The 22384-nt window shown below is 35.2% G+C and overlaps 1 protein-coding gene across 2 annotated transcripts in view; it reads left to right on the top strand.

Moving 5' to 3' along the window:
- The window catches only part of AQR (aquarius intron-binding spliceosomal factor), a 100641-nt gene that overhangs the window by 30405 nt on the left and 47852 nt on the right, over positions 1-22384 (top strand). For both annotated transcript variants that reach the window (XM_087424745.1, XM_004421385.3), the window contains exons 9-16: positions 1178-1254; positions 4438-4502; positions 5650-5766; positions 7128-7241; positions 9036-9139; positions 14970-15072; positions 18431-18551; positions 21129-21270. In XM_087424745.1, the coding sequence (XP_087280871.1) occupies positions 1178-1254; positions 4438-4502; positions 5650-5766; positions 7128-7241; positions 9036-9139; positions 14970-15072; positions 18431-18551; positions 21129-21270 (843 nt within the window). The remainder of the gene's footprint in view (positions 1-1177; positions 1255-4437; positions 4503-5649; positions 5767-7127; positions 7242-9035; positions 9140-14969; positions 15073-18430; positions 18552-21128; positions 21271-22384) is intronic.

The raw sequence follows: 22384 nt of genomic DNA, 5'->3' as shown, positions 1-22384 counted from the left end.
TATGTTTATTTTGCCATATTCCTACTCACAGTCTTTCAGTGGTTTCCTAATTCCTGTAGGATCAACTCCTAAACTCCTTACAGTGGCATTCAGAAACCTCCAGCTATTCCTTGTGACTCCCCCAAACCACTGGACTAGTCTATTCATTGTTTCTTAAACATTCCTTCCCTAAGTACCCTTTCCCTTCCACTCCACTTAATTGAAGGTTAACCCTCTAAACACTCTTCTAGACCAACTAGTTGAGGCCACAGTGCTTTCTTCTTCTGAACTCCTAAAACACACTGTGTGTTTTTTATTGAAACACCCGCTGTTTATGTAATGGTTAGGATATGTAATTGTTTAGAGTATAGGTTCTACAGTCAGACTGAACTAGGCTTCACACTCTCTTGCTGTGTAACTTTGGGCAAGTTACCTTACCTCTGAGCCTCAGTGTGAAATTGGGACAATAGTACCTATTTCTATATAGGACTGTTGTCAGCATTAAATGAGATTATTCCTATGAAGTACTTAACACAGCTCAAATCCTGGCGCAGTAAATGCTCAATTAATGTCAGCCATTTTATTAATTACATGCTGGTTTGTGTTACGAATTACATTTTCATTTCAAGTATATTTTAGTCATTCCCCTCCTTTGTATTTCCAGCAGGACTGGCATAATCATTTGCAGCTGTCCAGTATCTGGTGATTGTTGATTAATTGGTACATGGTGCATCTTAAATTAGTAATGAGTAGAAAATTGTTTTTTAAGTAATATTTAATTTTTAGACATTGTAAAATTCTCTTATTTTTGATACTTTAAACATATTAAAGTCTAAAGTTGCTCACCTCATTTTAACTACATACTCAAACATTGGATTTTTAATGTTAAGGGCAGACTAAATGAAATTTTGAAAACTTTCTACTCATGACTTTTAAATCACAAGTGAAAACTTTAGTAGTAAGAGAAAAGAGGTGCTTTCTTAGGTGGCTTATTAGGCCAGTAATGAAGCTCTTCTTTTCTTCATGTAGTGCTGTATTTACATACAAAGGAGAAACTGTGTTTAAATTATGGTCCCAATTTCAGAGAAAAATGGAACATTTGAACAGTGTAAGAAAGGCTTGTTCAACATTTGAATTTTACTTTTGAAATAATTATTTTTCAACAATATTTTGGTCAACATTATCTCTCTGGTTTTAGAGCCTATCAAGAAAGAAGATTTCTTTCACAACTCATCCAGAAGTTTATCTCTGTGCTGAAATCAGTCCCACTTTCTGGTAACTATCTTCTTTTTGTCAGCTCATTTGTGAAATTATCATTTAGATCCCCCTATAGTATTTATAAATCTCTAGTCTAAAAACTGATCTTAGAATGTTTTTAAATCATGATGACAAAGTGTATGTCCTCCACTTTTCAAATATATTACTGGTCTGAGTACTGTGACTGCTTTAAAAATTCACATATTTTCAAGGCACCAGCATGGATATTGAAATGTTTATTTATTGAGCAAATATTTTTGGACCTTACTTAACAAGACTCAAGTCCTGAACAGGGTACTGGGACACAGTGGTGAACGAGACAGTCACAGACCCTGTCCACATGGCATTTACAGTACGGTGCTGAAAATTCAATTCAAAATTCAAATTCTGTTTGGAGGGGAGGAGGAGAATTGTTTTTGAGATATGAATTACAAGACAAAATCGTGGCTCCCATTTATTGATGAAACAAATATAAGTACTGTGTAGCGTATAGACTTTAAAATATACCACGATTATACTATATATAGATCCATATACGTGTGTGTGTGTGTGTGTGTGTGTGTGTGTGTGTGTGTGTGTGTGTGTGTGTGTGTGTGTGTGTGTGTGTGTGTGTGTGTGTGTGTGTGTGTGTGTGTGTTATATGTCTGTGTACCAAGAGGGGCTAATTACATTATGCTGGGTTTGCAAGATCTTTATGAGCATTTAGTGAATGCAAATAGAATATTATTTACTTAATAAAGGTGTATATATGCTATGTAAGATATGTCATTGGTTAATAATATTTTCTTTTGTAACTGGAATATAATCTAAGAACAGCTCTGTTGATGTAGCATATTTATATTTTTGCATCACAGATTGTAGCTTTGTTTAAACTAAAATACAACAGAATTGCTTATAAATGCTGACCCTCCAATTAATATTTTACAACTGAAAATCATTCCTATAATTCACTGAGGAACGAACAATACTGCTAAAAATCAACTGTACCTAATTTGGGGCATAATATCACTACCAGCATCAGTATACAGGAAAAATTGTCATATGCTTATTGGTAATCTAAGTTGCTAAATATTAATATATTTAAATCTTTCAGTTAAGCGGCTTAAACCTGGAAAGAGGGCTTAGATTTGGTTTTCTTAACACAAATAGTAATAATTAGTGCTTAGAACTACTAATGTCTGTAATAATTAGGGTCATAAAAATTGATGACTCTAACTATGGAATGTTTATCTAGGGTCATGTAGAAAGGTTTGAAAATCAAGTAACAACAACATAGGCCTGCAGTAATTTTAACAACCTGTAAACCACTAACTGTTGCCATTGTTGTTCATATATTGTCAGAAAACAAAATTTCTTAGATTGATGTTGAGCTTTAGTCAAAATTTGTTAACTCGCCAGCAAAGGAACCAACAAGATGATGAAAATAGTGTGCCAGTTCAGAAAGGGTATAAAGATGGATGGATTGTATAGTTAGGAAACAGAAAACTAATTTTTAAAAGAATAAGAAGGATTGTAGTTTCATTTTACAGGGTCATTAAAAACAACGTGTTCATATCAGTTGTTATAAAGGAAATGTGTAGGATGATCTGAGATGTCAGGACTGCTGTCAGAAGAAAGGAAAAAAACAGAGTAAGAAGCAAATAATAAGGATATATTGGTGTCTGAAATTGGAGTAACGAGGCTTCAGCTCTGAATAATATGATCAGTAGGGCCAACTAATGTAAAAACATACAGCCTTATCCACCAGACCTCAGAAGTTGAGCAGCAAGCATCGTGTTCTAATTTTAAGTAGGCCATTGCCAGTAATTTTCTCAAACTATAAATAAAAACAGAATACAGAGTTTGCTGTATTTTTAAATTTTAGACGAAAATATTTTCCTTTGACGATAAAGGAACAAAAGATAGCAACAAAGGACTGGTTTGAATGGATTTAATTTAAAAGTTGCTCCTTTATATTCTTTAGTTTCAACAGCTGTATGACCTAGACTATGTCTCAGAAAACCTGGATTCTAGTTCTAACCAGCCTTTACTTTGTTCTACACTTTTATCTTGTCATTTTCTCTGGTCTTCAGTTTCTCACCTGGAAAACGAAGAGCTAGAGTAGATGTTCTCTAAGATCTTTTCCAGCTATGAAATTCTATGGTTGTTATTTTATGGTCTGGATTATGGGCGTGTGTTAACTAGAAAAGTTCCAGTTAACGTTTTCATGTTAGTCACAAAAGTATTCACATTTCTTTCTTCTTAGAACGGCTTCCATTTTCCTGTATACTACAAATAAATTAAATAAGTGGAGTTATTTAAGCAGTTGTAGGGTGCCTTCTATAACTTTAGCACTGGATTAGTCGCTGCTAGGAGTCCTTAGACTAAAAAGCAGTAGGGACCCTGAAATTATCTTCTTTTTAATTGAAACAATCTTGGGAGGATGGTTTTAGCTGGTAAAATGGTAGACCATTTCCTGGCATTAGGAAAGAACTTGTATTCTGAAAGTATATCATGTCACAAGGTTGTAATTATTTAAAAAACAAAAATAAATGTTTTTAAAAATAGTACATTAATGCTCATGAATAGCATAAAAGAGCGATTTAAAAATTTATTGCTCTATGTGTCATTGGCATTTTAGTGTCAAAAGTAATGCATGTATAGTGGGAAAAAAAGTCATAAAAATTGTTCCTTTAGTTGGTTTGGTGTGTATCTTTCCTACCCACTTGCTATGCGTTCTAAAGATAAATATATCTTTGTATGTATACATGCACACATATATGCATATGTGTTTATGCACATGAAAGAAGTTCTGGAAGTTTGGTGTGTAGACAATAAAGAAAGTAGGTCAAGAATTGATATAAAACTGCCTTTCTAGTTTTTATATCTCCAGGTTTTTTCCAAAATCTAACAATCAGTATAGATTTTTAAAAATTAACACTTTAAAAATATTTTTGCAAATCTGATTTTTAAAATCAGATTTTCTGATTTATTTCTGATCCAAGCTAGGTTTTTCATTTTCTCATATTTGTAATATAAGGGTAAGGCCTGCCTTTTTTGAAATATATGTGAGGTCCTTACTCTGAATCATAATTAGTCTAATCCTGATGAATAAGGGACAAATGACCTTGTTTAAATAACTAATTAACTGCCAATTTTAAGATATAGTACCATAGAATGGCCTAAGTAAGAAAATTCTAACATGTGTTCTGTTACATCTAGAACCTGTCACTATGGACAAAGTTCATTACTGTGAAAGATTCATTGAACTTATGATTGATCTAGAGGTAAGAAGCGTGCAGTGACTTTTCTGTTACATAAGCATTTAGGAGGCTAAGATTAAGCATACGGCTATATGTAAAATATTTCTTTATCACCTGAAACTGCCCTTAGTTTGATTGTACCTATTTCAAGGTGTCTCATAGAGAAGGAAGTCAAAAGCAATTGACCCTTGAAGTTTTCAGATGACTGTCAGATGGCTGTTGTTTGTAGAAAAAACATTATTTAGTATAGTTATTACACATGAATCCAGCAATGGTAATTTGTTTTCTGTCACATATTAATACCCTTTCGTAGAGTTTTAAATACTGGCTGAAGTCATGGGGTTATGGCCATCTCTTTAAAAATCTCACTTTTCTAAATGTGCCTAATATTGTTGATGAAGAAAGATATAGCTGCTGTTGTCAATTTTTTAAATTAAGATTCTTAAAAAAGAGGATTTCATACTATTAGGTATAAGATTTTGATGGAAAGTTCAGGTGCCAAGTTGGTGTAGTTCAGATTGAATTCATTTTCTTTCCTTTCTCCTTTAATGAAGGAAATTGAAAGAATCCTTTCTCTTCTTTCCTTATCTGAAGAGGCCGAGTGATTTCTTGACAGGAGGATTAGATTCTTGGACTAGCAGTCATTCATGAGATCTTCATTCAAATTCTAGCTCTGCCAGTAACTAATTTATAACCTCTGAGGATCTCAATAACCTCCTCCACAAAATGAGGATATTTGATTAGATTAGTGGTTTTCAAAGTGATTGTCCCAGTTTCTCAGCATTGCCTTGTTGACTGTCATAGGTGGATGTGGGAAGAGGAAATGGAGAAAGGAGTCTCCACTTAGGGATCTCAACTCCCTTTTCTCTCACAGCATCTCCATTTTTAAACCTATACACAATACATATTGGGATTTCTTGTAGGATTTTGTTTGAAAACTAGTGGTCGAGATATCTGTGAGATTTCTTCTGGTGCTGAATTTTATTTAGAAACATTACCACTAAATTTAAATTACAACATGGACCAGACCCCTTGCTTAGTGCACCATGTCTCTTGGGAGACTGGAGGGTCCTTTGTCTGTGATTAACACTTTTGAGTTAAATATCAGGAGACATCACCTCTAGCTGCAGAGAACATGCAGACTTATTGCTGTGGTGTATATTTTTTCTAGGCCCTACTCCCCACAAGGCGCTGGTTTAATACCATCTTGGATGATTCCCACCTTTTGGTTCACTGTTACCTTTCCAATCTTGTTCATAGGGAAGAGGATGGCCATCTTTTTTCCCAGGTGAGTGTTGATGTATCTGAACATACTTATCATTTTTGTTTCTAAGTTGATCTTTTCTTTGCTGTGCAACTGGGAGTACCAGGCATGACATAGTGTAAATTTTGCTAAATATTGAATTGAATAATGTAAATTCCTAATTAGTCATTTTGAAGTAAAATCATGTCTTAATATACAAAGTGAACGTATTCTTGTGTAGGTTGCCTCTAGTAGTTATAACCTTTGGTTAATCATATGTGATTTTATTATCAGACTAAATTATATGCGATGTAGACCCATATACTCACATGTTTTGATTTCATGTCAGTTACCACTGTCGAATATAATAGATGATGAGCATTAATTTCAGTGAACTATACCCTAATACCATGGCTGTCTTTCTATAAGATGATGGTGACAGAGGCAGTCAATAGCATGGGAGTGTATATGCACTTAGTCTGCTGCCTTAAGTAGGAAGGCAGATGCACTTCATATGCTACGTTGGGTAGGAAGACAAAGTATTAGGGTTTCACCTTCCTTGTGATGTCATCCAGAAGAAAAGTCTTCTAACAAACGTCTAACAATTACCTTTTGATGAGATCTTAGTTGGGATAGAATTTTTGTGTATTTACATATTCTTTTAAGAATTCTTTTATCTTGTATCTATGAGCATTCCTTTTTTTCTCATTCTCTTATTAAATTTCTATCCAGTGATTTCCCACTTATATTAAAATCCTAATATCTGATCTACCATAGATTAAAATTAAGAATAATAAAGATTTGGGGTGAATTCGGCCAGTAGACTGTTGATGCTGCCACCACGGGGGGAAGCAGGCCTTCACTGCAAGAGGGCTTGATGGCCACGGAGACTGATGAGAGGAATGAATGAATTAGCTTTCCCCACCTTGCTGTTTTTTTTCCTAAGAGAAGTAGCACATAGACTATCTCCAATTATGAATTCTAAAACCCTCATTCAGAAAATTCTAAGCGGCATAGGTAAAGACCTCAGGAGTTCCGTCTAGTGGTATAGATCTATCAACTTGCAGTGATGTAGATAGATTTTTTTTTTTCCATTAAAATGGCTTCCTTTGATTAGATCCTTAATGTCTGTTTAGTATTGGGATTGCAGTTTAAGTTCTTCTCTGTAGAAGTAGCTTTGTATATGAAATAGACAACAATTTATTCACAAAGCACATACTTTATTCTCACATAAATAAAATGTGTTTGGATACGTTCTGAACTGTTTGCTGGAATGTTTACATTCCAGTTTTTAAGCACCTCTGAGAGGGTATATAGACTTGTTTATTATTTTTAATAAATAGTGTTTGCTCAGCTTTCTTGCTCTTATGTTCACACAGTTTATTAATTTAAATGTATCCTTTCAGCTTTTGGACATGCTTAAGTTCTATACTGGTTTTGAGATTAATGACCAGACTGGAAATGCTCTGACAGAGAATGAGATGACTACAATTCACTATGATAGAATTACTTCTCTACAGGTAATTGAAATGCATTATAGCCGTTGCCTCTGCTCCATAAAGTTGGGTCATAAATAATTTATGTTTTGTATAGTACAAATAGAAAAAGATACTAATTTAATAGTGTTTTCATCTTGAACTTTTAAAATATTTCTAATTCTGATGAATTCATGAAAAAAATGGCATTCTTTCGTAGTCCTCAGTCCTGAGAATCAATAGACTGATATTTAACACTCAGAAGTATGAGTTACTGGGCCAGTTTGGTGCATTTATATAATAGTTTTGTTTTGTGAAAAAGTATTTCAACATATGACAAAGTATTTGTAAGCATTTGTACATTTTAAAGACAAACACACATAGTGAGACTGAAATTTACCAAGACAGCTCAGATATGCCAAAAAAATACCTTTTGTTTTCTGTTACTGGTCTCATCTTGCTCTTGAGCTCCATTTCCTCTGGTGGCAGAAAGAAGCTTTTATTTGTCAATTTAAAGTAATTCATTTCTTTCTGTTTTAACAAGTCTTTTTTTGGGTAAAGACTCAGTCAAACTTAAGTTTAAACTGTCTTTCATAATCAATTCCACTATCTCTCAAGGAGTCGCTGCTTTCCCTCTTCTTTCCCAAAATGGCATCGGGTACGTGGAGACACTAAGATAGCCTCATTGTTTGGAAGAAGAGTGATCTGCATACTGTCCCAGTTCAGATGTCTTTTCCTGCTCTTTTCAGAGCATTCGTGTTTTTGTCCTTCTGCCTCTGCCCTTGAAGTGACCACAGCTGGTGTGGCATATGGTCTGTTAACTTGGCACAGGCAAGGCGTGATGATTGCTCCCAAGGAGCCTGGCCATCTCCCTGCTAACGAGGCCCCAACCTTGTTCTTGATGGTGCTGGAGTTCTCCCGAGAGCTGGTGCTCATTCATTTCCTCACTTAGACAGCTCACTCTCAGGCTTGGGCTGCAGGGTCATTGTTTCATTGCCTGTAGCCGTCCCATGGCAGCCTCAGCCATAACCTTGGCAGTGTTCTGTGTCATCCACTGTGGGGCACATGAAAACTTCTGGATCTTCTCTGTGCCACGTGGGCATTAAGGAAGACTAGGAATGTTATCTCACACCCTCTTATTAAATCAGCACAATGCCACTATTTCTGTTTTCTTGCAGCTTACCCCCTGTTGGTTGGAGGTGTTACTCTGCAAGGTCCTCTCGTTCCAGAGTTCCAAAATAAAGCAGGGCACAAGCACACTAGGCTTTTGGCTTCTCCCTCAAGCTATCTCTTTAGTGGGAATTTTCTGTTAGTTTTATTAGGCCAGTTCCCCTCCTGTCAATGAAGCTGGCCTTCATGGCTATTTTCGTGTATATTCAAAATACAGTTTTAAAAATCAAAAACTGAACATTGACTCTTTGTTTTTGCATTCCTACTAGAACAGTTCTAGTTTTTTCTCATTGTACTGAATGCTCTGACAGTAAGGCAGAGGTCCCATATGAGAAGGCTATAAGAAAGAGAAGTGCATAGGGGCCGGCCTGGTGGCCTAGCGGTTAAGTGTGTGCGCTGCGCTTCGGTGGCCCAGGGTTCGCAGGTTTGGATCCTGGGTGCGCACCGACGCACCGCTTGTCAGGCCATGCTGTGGTGGCGTCCCATATAAAGTAGAGGAAGATGGGCACGGATGTTAGCTCAGGGCCAATCTTCCTCACAAAAAAAAAAAAAAGAGAGAGAGAAGTGCATTAATATATTTTTTTAAATATTTCCATTATATAGTATAGAAATTGTAGTTGATTGTATTAATATGTAAACATTAATTATTTTTTTGCTGTTCTTTTCTAGAGAGCTGCTTTTGCGCATTTCCCAGAGCTCTATGATTTTGCCCTCTCAAATGTGGCAGAAGTAGACACTCGGGAGTCCTTGCTCAAGTGTTTTGGACCTCTTAGGTAAGGCAGCATGAAAGGAAAACTGGATTTACATTTTCTTTTTTGCTTCTAGTCACTTTTGCACTATTTTAGGTAATGTTACTTGCTGCAGTACTCTTCATTGACAACTAGAACTAGGACTTGTCTCTAACATTTGGTATCTTTGAGTCACTAAATATAATTGCCCATTTTCTCTTTTGTTTTTTTGGTAAGATTTATATTTTTCATAACTTATACAGTTTTCCTAGATCTTAAATTTTTCTTAAAGTAGAATATAAAACTGGTATCCCATCAGTCACAAACAACATACAACAGAAACCAGTAAACGCTCATCATATGTGATATTAGAGGTGTGACTTGGGAAAATTTTTGCATGTTTACAATTTATGAAATTAGTTAATATTCTGTGGCATTTAGATATCTGATGATATACTTTCTTTGAAAATAGTAATAATAGCATACATTTATTTAGTGTGTAATAGGCACTCTACTAAGTATGTAAATAATTTAATCCTCAAAACATCCATGTGGGAAGAGTAGCTACCATTTTACATTTAAGGTAGCTGAGGCCCAGAGTAGTTAAGTAATTTGCCTAGGTTACACAGCAAGTAAGTGGCAAAGAGAGGATTTGAACCTAGGTAGTATGATTTCTGAGTCCTAAGTTTTTTTTCCTTCTTAATTTTTTTTTAATTGAGGTATAGTTTGATATACATTACATTAGTTTCAGGTGTACAACATAATGATTCGATATTTTTATATATTGTGAAAAGATCACCACATTAAGTCTAGTTAATATCTGTCACCACACATACAGAATTTTTCTTTTCATGTGGTGAAAACTTTTAAGATCTACTCTCTTAGCAACTTTCAAATATACAATACAGTATTATTAACTGTAGTTGCCATGCTGTACATAACATCTCTAGGACTTATTTATCTCATAACTGGAAGTTTGTACCTTTTGACTCCCTTGACGCCGCCCCCCTCACCCCCAGGAAACCACCAGTCTATTCTCTGTATCTATGAACTTGTTTTTTTTCAGATTCCACATACAAATGAGATCATAACCTTCTCTGTCTGACTTATTTCACTTAGCATAATGCCCTCAAGCTCCATCTATGTTGTCATAAATGGCAAGATTTCATTCTTTTTTATTCTGAACCCTAACTTTTAACTACTGTGCTTTGTTATGTCTCCATTGTCCTTAACTCTTGGGAGAATTTATGTTTAGTTAATTGGCTATTTAAATTAAACAAACCGAGGTCAGTTTGGTTGTTCATTTTTACGTGAGAATTTAATATTAACTCTTATAATAACACATAGATCTACTTTCTTCTTTTAAATAACTGCATAGAGTTCACTTGAACAGGTCTACCATCCTATTTTTTAATCACTCTCCCATTGATGGATCTTTAATTTTTAAATTTTTGGCTATTACAAATAATTTGGCAATGAACATCCTTTTTACTCCTATGTAAAAATTTTTTTTACTGATTCCCAGAAGCAGAATGGCTGACTCAAAGGGGTTATGTGTTTAATATTTGTTACATATTGCTAAATTTCCTTCAAAATATATACCAATTATATACTACACCAACAATGTATGAAGATTTATTTCTCTCCATACCAACAGTAGGTAAATTAGTCTTTAATTTTTGCTAATCCAAGGGAAAAAAAAACTCTCATTGTTTTACTTCACATTCTGTGGTTATATTGGGAAATTGAGCATCTTTCTATTTTTCTTGGCTGTTTGCATTTCTTCTGTAACTTTCTTATTATTATCCTTTGCTAGTTTGTGTTGAATCTCTTGTAGTTTTGTTGATTTTTTTTTTTTAAGAATCTGTATGTATTCTGGACACTAGTATTTTGTCTAGTTTTTGTTGCAATTATTTTCTTTCAGTTTCACACTTTACTTTTAAACTTTGTTTTTGGTATATTTTGTTATTACAGATGTTCTAAATATTTAATTAATCACATCTTTCACTCTATTTAAAAACAATAACAAACGCTTTATATAGAAGGCCTTCTTCACCATAAGATTACAAAAATATTGTCGTCGTGTTTTTTTTTTGCTGAGGAAGATTCACCCTGAGTTAACATTTGTTGCCAGTCTTCCTCTATTTTGTATGTGGGTCTCCGCCACAGCATGGTCGCCAATGAGTGGTGTAGGTCCACACCTGGGAACCAAACCCTGAGCCACTGAAGCAGAGCGTGCTGAACTTAACCACTAGGCCACAGGGCCGGCCCCTGTCTTCTATTTTTAAAGCACTTTTGCAGATTTGTTTTTTTACATTTAATTTAGCTGCATAATCCACCCAGGGAATTTATTTTTGCCCATAGAACTCCTTCACACTCTTAAAAATTATTGAGGATCTCAAAGAACTTTTTTTATGTGGATTATAGCCATTATATTTACTATATTAGAAATTAAAACTGGAAAAATTTTAAATAGACTAGTCCTCCCTTATCTGAAGTTTCAGTTTCCATAGTTTCAGTTGCCTACAGTGAACAGTGGTCTGAAAATATTAAATGGAAAATTCCAGAAATAAATAATTCGTAAGTTTTAAATTGCATGCCATTCTGAGTAGTGTGATGAATCCTGTGCCGTCCCGCTCCATCTTGCCCAGGACGTGAATCATCCCATTGTCCAGCGGATCCGCTTGTTAGTCACTTAGTCGTCTTGGTTATCAGATTGACTGTCACGGTATCCCAATGTTGTGTTCAAGTAACCCTTATTTTACTTAATAACGACCCCAAAGGGCAAGAGTAGTGATGCTGGCAATTCAGATATGCCAAAGAGAAGTTATTGATCTCTTACTGTGCCTGATTTATAAATTAAACTTCATCATAGGTATGTATAGAAAGAAACATAGTATATATAGGGTTCAGTACTATCTGTGGTTTTAGACATTCACTGGAGGTCTTGAAACATATCCCCCATGGATAAGGGGGGACTGCTGTACTTAATTCATTAAAAAGATCAATTAAAATCCATTATATGTTAGCATACATATTGTTAATGAAAAATATAGTCTCCAAAATGAAAAAATACATAGTGAGAAGACTGACATTGTTTTACCTTTTTGTAAGTCTCTTTAATGCCTGGCTTAATCAGACATTTGGAGGACAGTTGGATTTGCAAATCTGCTTCTGGATTCAGTTTGTTGTGAGATGTTGTTTTGGTTGAAGTAAATGAAGAAAATTCGGTTTACGCAGAGGGAAGTATGTTTCAATAGCTTTTTCAAGTAATTGAGAATATTATTCTTTGATACTATATCAAAACTTGACAAGCGGTAGTTTTTTTAAGTTACTGTCAGAGTGATATCTGAAAACCACATGGAGGAAGTCTGTGCAATTAAAGCAAATTAATTTAAAAAATGGAGAGATATGCCTTGCTCATGTATGAGAGATCTCAGTTAAGGTGTGAATTCTGCCCAAATTAATCTATAGATATATAGTTCAGTTCCAGTCAAAATCCCAGCAGGATATTTTATAGAAATTATTCTAGAATTAATATGGAAAGGCAAAGGAACTAGAATAGCCAAAACCATTTTGAAAAAGAACAAAGTTGGAGGATTTCCACTACAGTACCTCATTTCAAGACTTACTATAAAGTTACAGTAATCAAGACATTGTAGTATTGGAAAAAGGATAGACATATAGATCACTGGAACAGAGTCAAGTTCCGAAATAGACCACACGTATATCGTTTGGTGGTTTTTGACTAAGGTGCCGAGGCAGCTCAATGGAGAAAGGATAATCTTTTCAACAATGGTGCCAGAACAGTTGGTCATCAATAAGCAAAGTATGAAACTTGACACATATCTCGCATCATGTATACAGATTAACTCAAAATGAATCATAGACCTAAATATCAAAACTAAAACGTATAGGAAATTTAGGAGAAAAATCTTTGTGATTGTGGTTTGTGCAAAGATTATAGTAGACGTGAAACCACAATCCAGAAAGGAAAGGATTGGTAAATTGGACTTGATCAAAATTTAAAACTTCTTTTTGAAAGGCATTGTTAAGAGAATGAAGAGACAAGCCCCAAACTAGGAGAAAATAGTGGCCAAACGTATATCTGATGATGGACTGGTATCCAGAAGTCTCAGAACTCAATAATAAGAAAACAACAATTAAAAAATGGCTATAGGGGCTGGCCCGGTGGTGTTGTGGTTAAGTTCTCGCACTCTGCTTTGGCAGCCCGGGGTTCGCGAGTTCAGATCCCTGGCGTGGACTTACGCACCACTCACGAGGCCATGCTGTGGCAGACGTCCCACATATATAGTAGTGGAAGATGGGCATAGATGTTAGCCCAGGGCCAATATTCCTCAGTAGGAAGAGGAGGATTGGCAACAGATATTAGCTCAGGGCTAATCTTCCTCACAAAAAAGAAAATTGGCTATAGGTTTGAACAGATACTTCACCAGAGAAAATATATTGATTTCAGTAAACCCACTGAAAGATGCTTAACATCATTAGTCATTAGGGAAATGCAAATTTAAATCATAATGAGATAAATTATGTGCCTATTAGAATTATTTATAAAAACCACAACGTATTGACTCTTGACAAGAACGTGGAGCAACTGGAATTCTCGTACATTGCTGATGGGAATTCAGAATGGTAGTGCCACTTTGGAAAAATTTGACAGTTTCTTGTAAAGTTAAACATGCACTTACTGTATGATTTAGTGTTCTCACAGACATACCCAACAGAAATTTTCATTTCTTATATTCGCACAGAAATCTGTACAGAATTGTATATAGTGTTTTTATTTGTAGTTGTCAAAAACTGGAATACACAGTCTCCTTCTACTGGTGAATGAATAAACACTGTGAAATATCCATATAATGGAATATTACTGAGCAGTAAAAAGGAACCAACTACAGATACACACAACAATGTAGGTGAATCTCAAATGCATTATGCTAAGTGAAAGCAACCAGTGTCAAAAGGCCACACAATGTATAATTCCATTTATTTGACCTTCTGGAAAAAGCAAAATTATAGACTGCAAACAGATTAGTGGTTACCAGGGACTGGGATAGAGAGTTTGAGGGAATTTTGGAGGGTGATGAACTGTATTTAAGGTAGTGGAAAGCTGTCACGCTCACAGTGGCAAATGCAAGTTTTCCAAAATTCCAGTTTTTCACTTGGAAGTTCAAATTTTGTCTTTGGCAGCAAATACTGTTGGTGGTTTTCCTTGAAGTTACAGGTTTATTTTTGAAATTTGAAAAATTTTTTGCCATTTACTCCAGTCTGAATAACCATGGTTTGTCAGTTGTTCTTTCAAGTAAAAATTGTGTGCAAAATGTATACTTCCCATTTTGTCACACAAAAATTTTAAAAAAACAGGTACCCAAGAGTCCATATTTAATAATATTAATAATTTTTTGCTGCTTCATCAAGGGCATTCTTAAACAAAACTAACTTTTTTTTTAAACTGCATGTGGCAGTGAGGAATGCTGTGACTACTTACGGTACTGGTTGGTGCCACCACATTGATCCATGCCCCATTCTTACCCACGATTGCTTTCGCACTGTCACTGTATATGTAAAAACAGTGAAAACAACAAATAATGTCTTAGTATTAATAGAAAAAAGTGTTGTCCTTGCAGACTCCCAGAAAGGATCTCAAGGACCATGAGAGGTTTGCAGAAGACACTTTGGGAATCCTTTATTAAAGGTTTAACTTTCATTGCTGATTTTTTATATTTGTTACTCATGTCATAGGATTATATTTGCTAAGTAAAACTTTTTAAGCAATCTGTAAAATTACGTTTCAAAAGTGAGAAAAGGACGTTAAGAATAAAATATTCTCATCTGAATATTCTTTATTCTGCAGTTCAAATACACTCCACCAGGTGGCATCATACCTCTGCTTGTTACCAACTCTTCCTAAAACTGAAGACACAACTTTTGATAAAGAATTTCTTCTAGAATTACTGGTAAATATTAATGTTCTTTGAATTTTACATGGGGTTTTCTGTACCTTTTTGTTTTTTTTTTTTAAAGATTTTATTTATTTATTTTTTCCCCCCAAAGCCCCAGTAGATAGTTGTGTGTCACAGCTGCACATCCTTCTAGTTGCTGTATGTGGGACGCGGCCTCAGCATGGCCAGAGAAGCAGCGCGTCGGTGCGAGCCCGGGATCCGAACCCGGGTCGCCAGCAGTGGAGCGCGCTCACTTAACCACCAAGCCACGGGGCCGGCCCTTTTCTGTACCTTTTTGAATCGTTCTTAAAGATGTAGGATTTGATAAGATTTTTTTCTGGGCTAAAGATTAGGTAGATAATTCCTACCTGTTTTGGAATTAAATCATTTGATTTTTGTCAGATTTCTTTTCTCATCTCAAGTCTTTTACCTCTTAAAACTGCTTTATGGTTGTGAATTCATTCCACATAAACATTTATGAGCAACTCTGTGTCAAGAACTGGATTTAGGCATTGGGGATACATAAGAGAGCTGACACCACTCCTGCTTTTAAGAGGTCACAGTTACACACACACAGATAATACATATAGATTTGTCTCTGTCTATCTAACTTTATTTTAAAAGTTACCATTTAAATATAGTACCTTGAATACTAAGCCATACCTTTGCCACTAGAAAACTCAGAAATGTTTAGAAATAGAGTAAGTTATTACTGACTTAGTGATTTAGAATTCTAAGGAATTTCTCAATCATTTTGGGAAATAAGGAGCTTTAACTCTCAAACTAATATTTGTTTTTGGTAAAACTTAATTTTTTTGGTGCAGTTTTAGATTCATAGCAAAATTGAGGAGAAGGTATATACCTTATTTTTAACTTCAGTGAAATATTTCATAATTTCACTTATTTTTAATATTCCTTATTTTTATTTTATTTTATTTTATTTTTTTGTGAGGAAGATCAGCCCTGAGCTAACATCCATGCTAATCCTCCTCTTTTTGCTGAGAAAGACCGGCTCTGAGCTGACATCTATTGCCAATCCTCCTCCTTTTTTTTCCCCTAAAGCCCCAGTGGATAGTTGTATGTCATAGTTGCACGTCCGTCTAGTTGCTGCATGTGGGACGCGGCCTCAGCATAGCCGGAGAAGCGGTGCGTCAGTGCTCGCCTGGGATCCGAACCCGGGCCGCCGGTAGCGGAGCGCGCGCTTACTTAACTGCTAAGCCACAGGGCCGGCCAAATAATATTCCTTATTTTTAACCTGAATAAAATAGATGAGTATTTACCCGACCTCCACTATGAATATTTAGGTTGTTTGCAGTGTTTGCTATTACAAATAATGATGCAGTCCTTGTATATGCCTCCTTGTGCCCATATGTGAACATTTAGTAACGGTACCTAGAAGTGAAATTGTTTGGTTGAAGTGTGTGCTTATTTCAAAGATAAAATGTGCGCCAAATTGTTCTCCAAATGGTGTATGGTCCTGCCACAGTGTATTAAAGTATGTCTCCTTAAGCTCTTAGCAGCATTGGATGTTATGAGTCATCCCAATTTTTGTCGGTCTCATGGGTGAAAAAAATAATAGCCTGTTTTAATTTTTTTGTTTCCTGACTACTGTAAGGTTGAGTTGTTTTTTCTATGTTTCAGACTTTTTTTTATATCTATTCAAACATACACTATGTGGATGTGTATATACATTTTTTTACACATATGGAACAATAGTGGGCACGTGGTTTTGTGACTTATATTGCAAACTAATATTTTTAATATAGGGCATAAAATATAATTCCTTACTGTAGAGAGCAAGATGATATGCTCGTTTTGGGGCTAGCAACAAGAAACTATTTGTAGCAGGTGTTTTAAGCCTGGTAACAGGTGTTTAAGTGCCACTTGGAGAGAAATCCTTGGGAAGGGTTTTAAATTAATTCAAGTATGGAAAATACTTTTTTATCTATGTATTTACTTGCATGAAATGTATGTCTTGGGTCACCATCTTTGCCTTCCTTCTTACAGATCACTTCTCATTGGCTCTGACTAGAAGTGCTTTTTAAAAATTCCTTGTCCTATTTTCTGATAATTTAAAATCTTCTCTTGTAAGTCAGGTTTTAGGGATTAATAATAAATCCTTACTATAGAAAGAAATGAGGATTTATCCAGGAATCTTTCTAATGGAAAATAGGTTGAGTATAAAGTTGATCCTACACCTTTTAGGGTCTTATAGCTAAGATTTTATCCTTAAAATTTAAATAGTTATGCCAAAGGAAAACAGTTTTATAATTTTATAGTGCTGCAGCATTATCTTTAGTTTCCTCTGTTTCCTCAAGGCTTTCCTCAGGCTTTGGATTCTTCTAATGTCCGAATTATGATTAAAAAGTTGAAATATGCATATTGTTTAGATGATATCACATTATCTTCTTTGCTAAAGTAATGCTCTCTCTACTGAAGATATGTGACACATTTTTCAAATATGTCATTATTTTAGCATCTGTTAATTAGGTAAAAACATATTTCTGTTTTTGAGATAGATTACTGTGATATTAACAGTAGAAGGGTACACAGATATCATCAAGTCCAACTCGCTGATTTTACAAAGAAGACTGAGGCCAGGTTATTAGTAAAGTTTCCCAGATTGTTCAACTAGCTAGTACAAGAATGAAAACTATAACCTAGGACTTGGGGCTCCCATTTTTTTCTTACATTGGCGAATGCTAAGTGCTAAGATTTTTAAGGTCTTTGCATGTGCCAGGTACTTGGACACTGTTTTATTCCATTTCAGTTTCATAAGAAACTTGAGAGGTGAGTGGCATTTTATTTCTTTTACTGAAAAGGAAACTAAAATCAGGGAGGTTGAAGTAGCTTGCCCAGCTTTTACATAGCTCATAAGTAGAGGTGCTGGGAGTTGAACTCAGATCTGTCTGATTCCAAAGCCCATCATGATTGGTACCTCTTTTATCTTTGACTTGTGGAGAAAATGGGAAAAGGTAAAAAAAAAATCTTGTTAAGTGCTATAAGAACTGAAAGACGTGAAACTTCTCGTTCCATACTTTGTAGTGAATTTCTCCATAAATTATTTTGATTGAAAAAAGATGCTTCTTGGGGCTGGCCTGGTAGCATAGTGGTTAAGTTCATGTGCTCCGCTTCGGCAGCCCAGGGTTCACAGGTTCAGATCCCAGGCTTGGACCTATGCACCGCTTATTAAGCCGTGCTGTGGCAGGCGTCCCACATATAAAGTAGAGGAAGATGGGCACGGATGTTAGCCCAGGGCCAATCTTCCTTGGCAAAAAGAGGAGAATTGTCAACAGATGTTAGCTCAGGGCTAATCTTCCTCACCAAAAAAAAAAATACTTCTTAACTTTCTGCCCAAACCTGTTTCTTTTAGGTATCTCGTCATGAACGTCGAATTTCTCAAATTCAGCAGTTGAACCAGATGCCTTTGTATCCAACTGAGAAAATCATATGGGATGAAAATATTGTCCCAACTGAGTACTACTCTGGGGAAGGTATGGTAAAGAAATACAGGATTCAAGTGTAACATGAAACTTAGTTTCAAATTCATCATCTGTAACTGAAAATACTCCTATCTACTGTATACATCAGGATAATTTTCTGGTACCTTAAAGTTCAGCTTCAGAAGTTGGAAACTATTCAGTATTTTGAATACTTAGCATTAAGAATTTTTATTAAATTTAAGTATGCCCTAATGTGTGCGTGTACATGTTATGCTGTATAAACTATGACCATAAAGCAATAAAACTGTGTTTTAAGGGGACCTAATAATACAGGAAGAGTAGCTTTTATTATGTGACTTTGTTTGGTAGTACTTTATTTTTCAAAGCCTTTTTTAGAGACTCTTTTGTATTCCTTGTAGAGCCAGCTGATGACCACCAAACCAAAAAAAAGACATTGTCATTAGTTAATAATAAACCCTTAATTTTGATCCAAAATGGTATTGCCTAGTTTGTTTACCTACCTATTTCAACAGATTTGTTTTTAAATTCTTTCGCTAATCTTCTAAAGATGAGAAATCGCCACAATTGAATATATGCCAAAGTGCATTCTGACACATTTTGAAGACCTATTTCAAAAACATTTCAGGAAATCTTCTGAATAATAGTATTATTATTAGAAGAACTGTAGCTATTGTAAAGACGTCACCATGTAAGTTTTGGTAGTGTTAATTTAAAAGAAAAATTGTTAACTTCAGAGTCGTATCCTGGAATCAAAATCCCAATAAACCCAGTACACTAAGATTATACTGGATTTCAGAATAGGCGACCTTCAGCTGTTTTTAAGTTCTGACAGTGGTTAATGCATTGTTTTCTCACTTTTCTAATTCACATCCTAAAAGCATTTATGACCTTATATGTATGACATCTAACTCTTTTTGACTAATCTGTCTCTAAAAGGCAAATACCACTTGAGAATATTTTTTATCTTTTTAATAAAAAGTTTATGTGTCCTTAAAAATGTAAACAGTCTTATGTCTAGCTTTTGGTACTATTCAGTGATGCTGGTCTGAGTTTAAAACATATTTTTCTTAGTATAAAGTATTATTTTTCTTTTACTCCTATGATTAATGAAGTTAGGTGAAAAGGAATACTTCTCAAAATTTAAGTCTTCACACCTTACATAGAATGAAATTACTTCAGAACAGTATTAGTTGCCAAATGGTTTGACTGTAATATAGCTGTTTCCAGAGACTTGGCTATGTCTTGCCGTTGTTCTTCATTGACAATGGATGGGACTGTGTTTGGTGGACCCAATATCTGATGCTATGAAATAGGCAAAGATCAGAGCTAATTCTGCATGATTATGCAAGCTGCTTCTAGCTCCCCAGGAGAGAAAATAATTGAAATTGGGACAGATATAAAAAATTACAATGTAAGAATTGTAAAGAAAATCTTTGAAAAAAAATTTTTTTTGATGTTTTTACTGTAAAATAAACACAAATATAGAAAGCCGCACAAAGTAAATATAGAACTTCACTAGTTATCATAAAGAAAACATCATGAAACTCACGTAACCACCTTGTCAGCCATCCCAGAACCCTCCCATGTATCCCCTCCTAGTTACCACTTCCTCCCTCCACTTGAAAGTAACCATTTCCTGACTTTTATAGCAATCACTATCTTGCATTTCTTCATAGTTTTATCACCCAGTTGGGCATCCCTGACACTACAGTCAGTTTTGTATATTTTTTAAAATGTCTTTTATCTTACACAACGCCTATATTCCTTCCTTTTCTTTTTATTGAAGACCCTAAGTTATTTGATCTGTATAGTTTTCCACAGTCTAGAATTTTCTAATTGACTACTCATAGTACAGTTCAGCATGTCCCTCTGCTCTTTATTTTTCTTGCAAATTGGCAGCTGGATGCAGAGGCTTGATCAGGCCGAGGTTCTCTCTGTGGCGAGATTCTTGGTGGTGGTGTATTCTTTCGTCAGGAGGCACATAATATCTGGTTGTCCCTCTTGTTGTGATATTAGTAGCCATTGCTGCTTAACACCTAGATTTGTTAATTCAGTGGGTGTTGCAAAATGGTGACATTTTAATTTTGTCTTTTTTTTGTTTTTAATAAAAATATGGTATCTAAAGAGATGCTTTCCCTCAGCCTCTGGCCTGAAACAAATTGAATTAGATTATAAGTCAGAGTTTACTAATATAAGTGGTTTGAAATTTTTGTTCATCGATGTTTCTTGCTTTTAGCTGCATTATTGCTTTGGTAGGTGTGGATAGGGATGATGAAAATATATGATTTGCCAATAAAATATGTTTTGGGTTTCCTCTTTTTTTAACCTTTTTGATATTGCTGTTGATTGCTTAGTCACTTATTATCCAAGGAAAATAGTGTTAAGTGAGAGTAATGGAAAGAATATTGTTCATTAATACAGCCAGAAAAGGGAAGTAACTCTAGGAATAACATATAATCAATGCCTAATCAAGACCTTATCAAATATGCTGAATTTTAGACATCATTAAATTAGATTCTTACCAAATTTGTGTTAACTTTTTGTACACACAGAGCAGATGTCTGACTAAAAACATAATTCAAATATGGATGTTATTTTCCTTTTCAGGTTGTCTTGCTCTTCCCAAGTTGAATTTGCAGTTTTTGACGCTTCATGATTACCTCCTAAGGAACTTTAATCTCTTCCGCTTAGAATCAACTTATGAAATTAGGCAGGACATCGAGGATAGTGTCAGCAGAATGAAGCCATGGTTAGTAAATTGGTTCTACTTGCAATGAAGAGATGCAAACAGTGACTGACATACTTCTATCAGAAACCTCAAAAGTGTATTTAGAAATAATATTCCTGACATGAAGATGCCCTCCAAAATACGAGATACTTAACTCTTTGAGAAATTCTTTAATGTGAATTAGAATATATCAAAAATGCTAAAATATAAAATATGTATCTGGGTACTTGGGGGTAGGGCTGGAGATGATGGAGGAGAGGTCGTCATTCTAGGGGGGTGGGGTGAGAAATGTAGGGGGGAGTAGGTTGGGCATTAGTAAAAGGGTAAAGAGGGAAGGGTGTGTGGTGTTGACTGGCAAGCCTGTACTAGGGCAAGGACACTTTAAGTCCTGGGAGAAGCTTATGATAAATGAGTATTCTACCCCAGCTGCTCTTGTGGCTGTCACCAGTAGTCTCAGTTAGCCTGTCTAAGGAGCCTGGCAAGAGATGAGGTGCGTTGCTGAACATTGCATGGAATGGAACATTGGAAAGTCTTCCCTGGCCCTCCATCCATGGATTGCCTTGAAGAGACTAAATCATTAGCGTTTACTTTTAGGGCCAGTTGAGTAGGTCTCATTATTTAAAGAATTCTTATGTTTAGACTTGACTCTCCACCTGCTAGCTCATATCTGGAATTCCTTTAGCTAAGAAAAGAATTCATTCTAGTTATTGTAGACAGACCTGCCTTATGAGATTTGTAAAGGTTAAGTTTGCTTTTTAGACATGACTGACTGTGGGTAAATGCCCTTCATTCACTATTTCATTCTAAGTATGAAATTGATGGAGATACGTTATATATCACAAGTGATATACACGAGAAAAATAATTCTGTAAAATGAATTTGCATTTCGTTATAGTGACACCATACATACATACACAGTTATACTGCATTCTATTTGAAAAGCTTAACATAATTTGAATGTGAACTGATTCAGGTATCTTCCAGGCTTCTCTCCTTACTAATTACAGAGAGCTACATGGACAGTGTGATTATGATCTGTTTTTCTCACTTCCATATTTTATTTCATACATGGTTCTATTTTTTAATTATTATGTGAAAAGTTATTCTGGGTGAGACTATAAAACACAACATAAAG

The sequence above is a fragment of the Ceratotherium simum genome, chromosome 3, assembly GCF_057802395.1.
Source record: "Ceratotherium simum simum isolate JZ-2026a chromosome 3, ASM5780239v1, whole genome shotgun sequence".
In the NCBI taxonomy this organism is placed as follows: Eukaryota; Metazoa; Chordata; class Mammalia; order Perissodactyla; family Rhinocerotidae; genus Ceratotherium; species Ceratotherium simum.
Note: the sequence above shows the minus strand (reverse complement) of the source record. Positions and strands in the feature narration are given on the sequence as shown.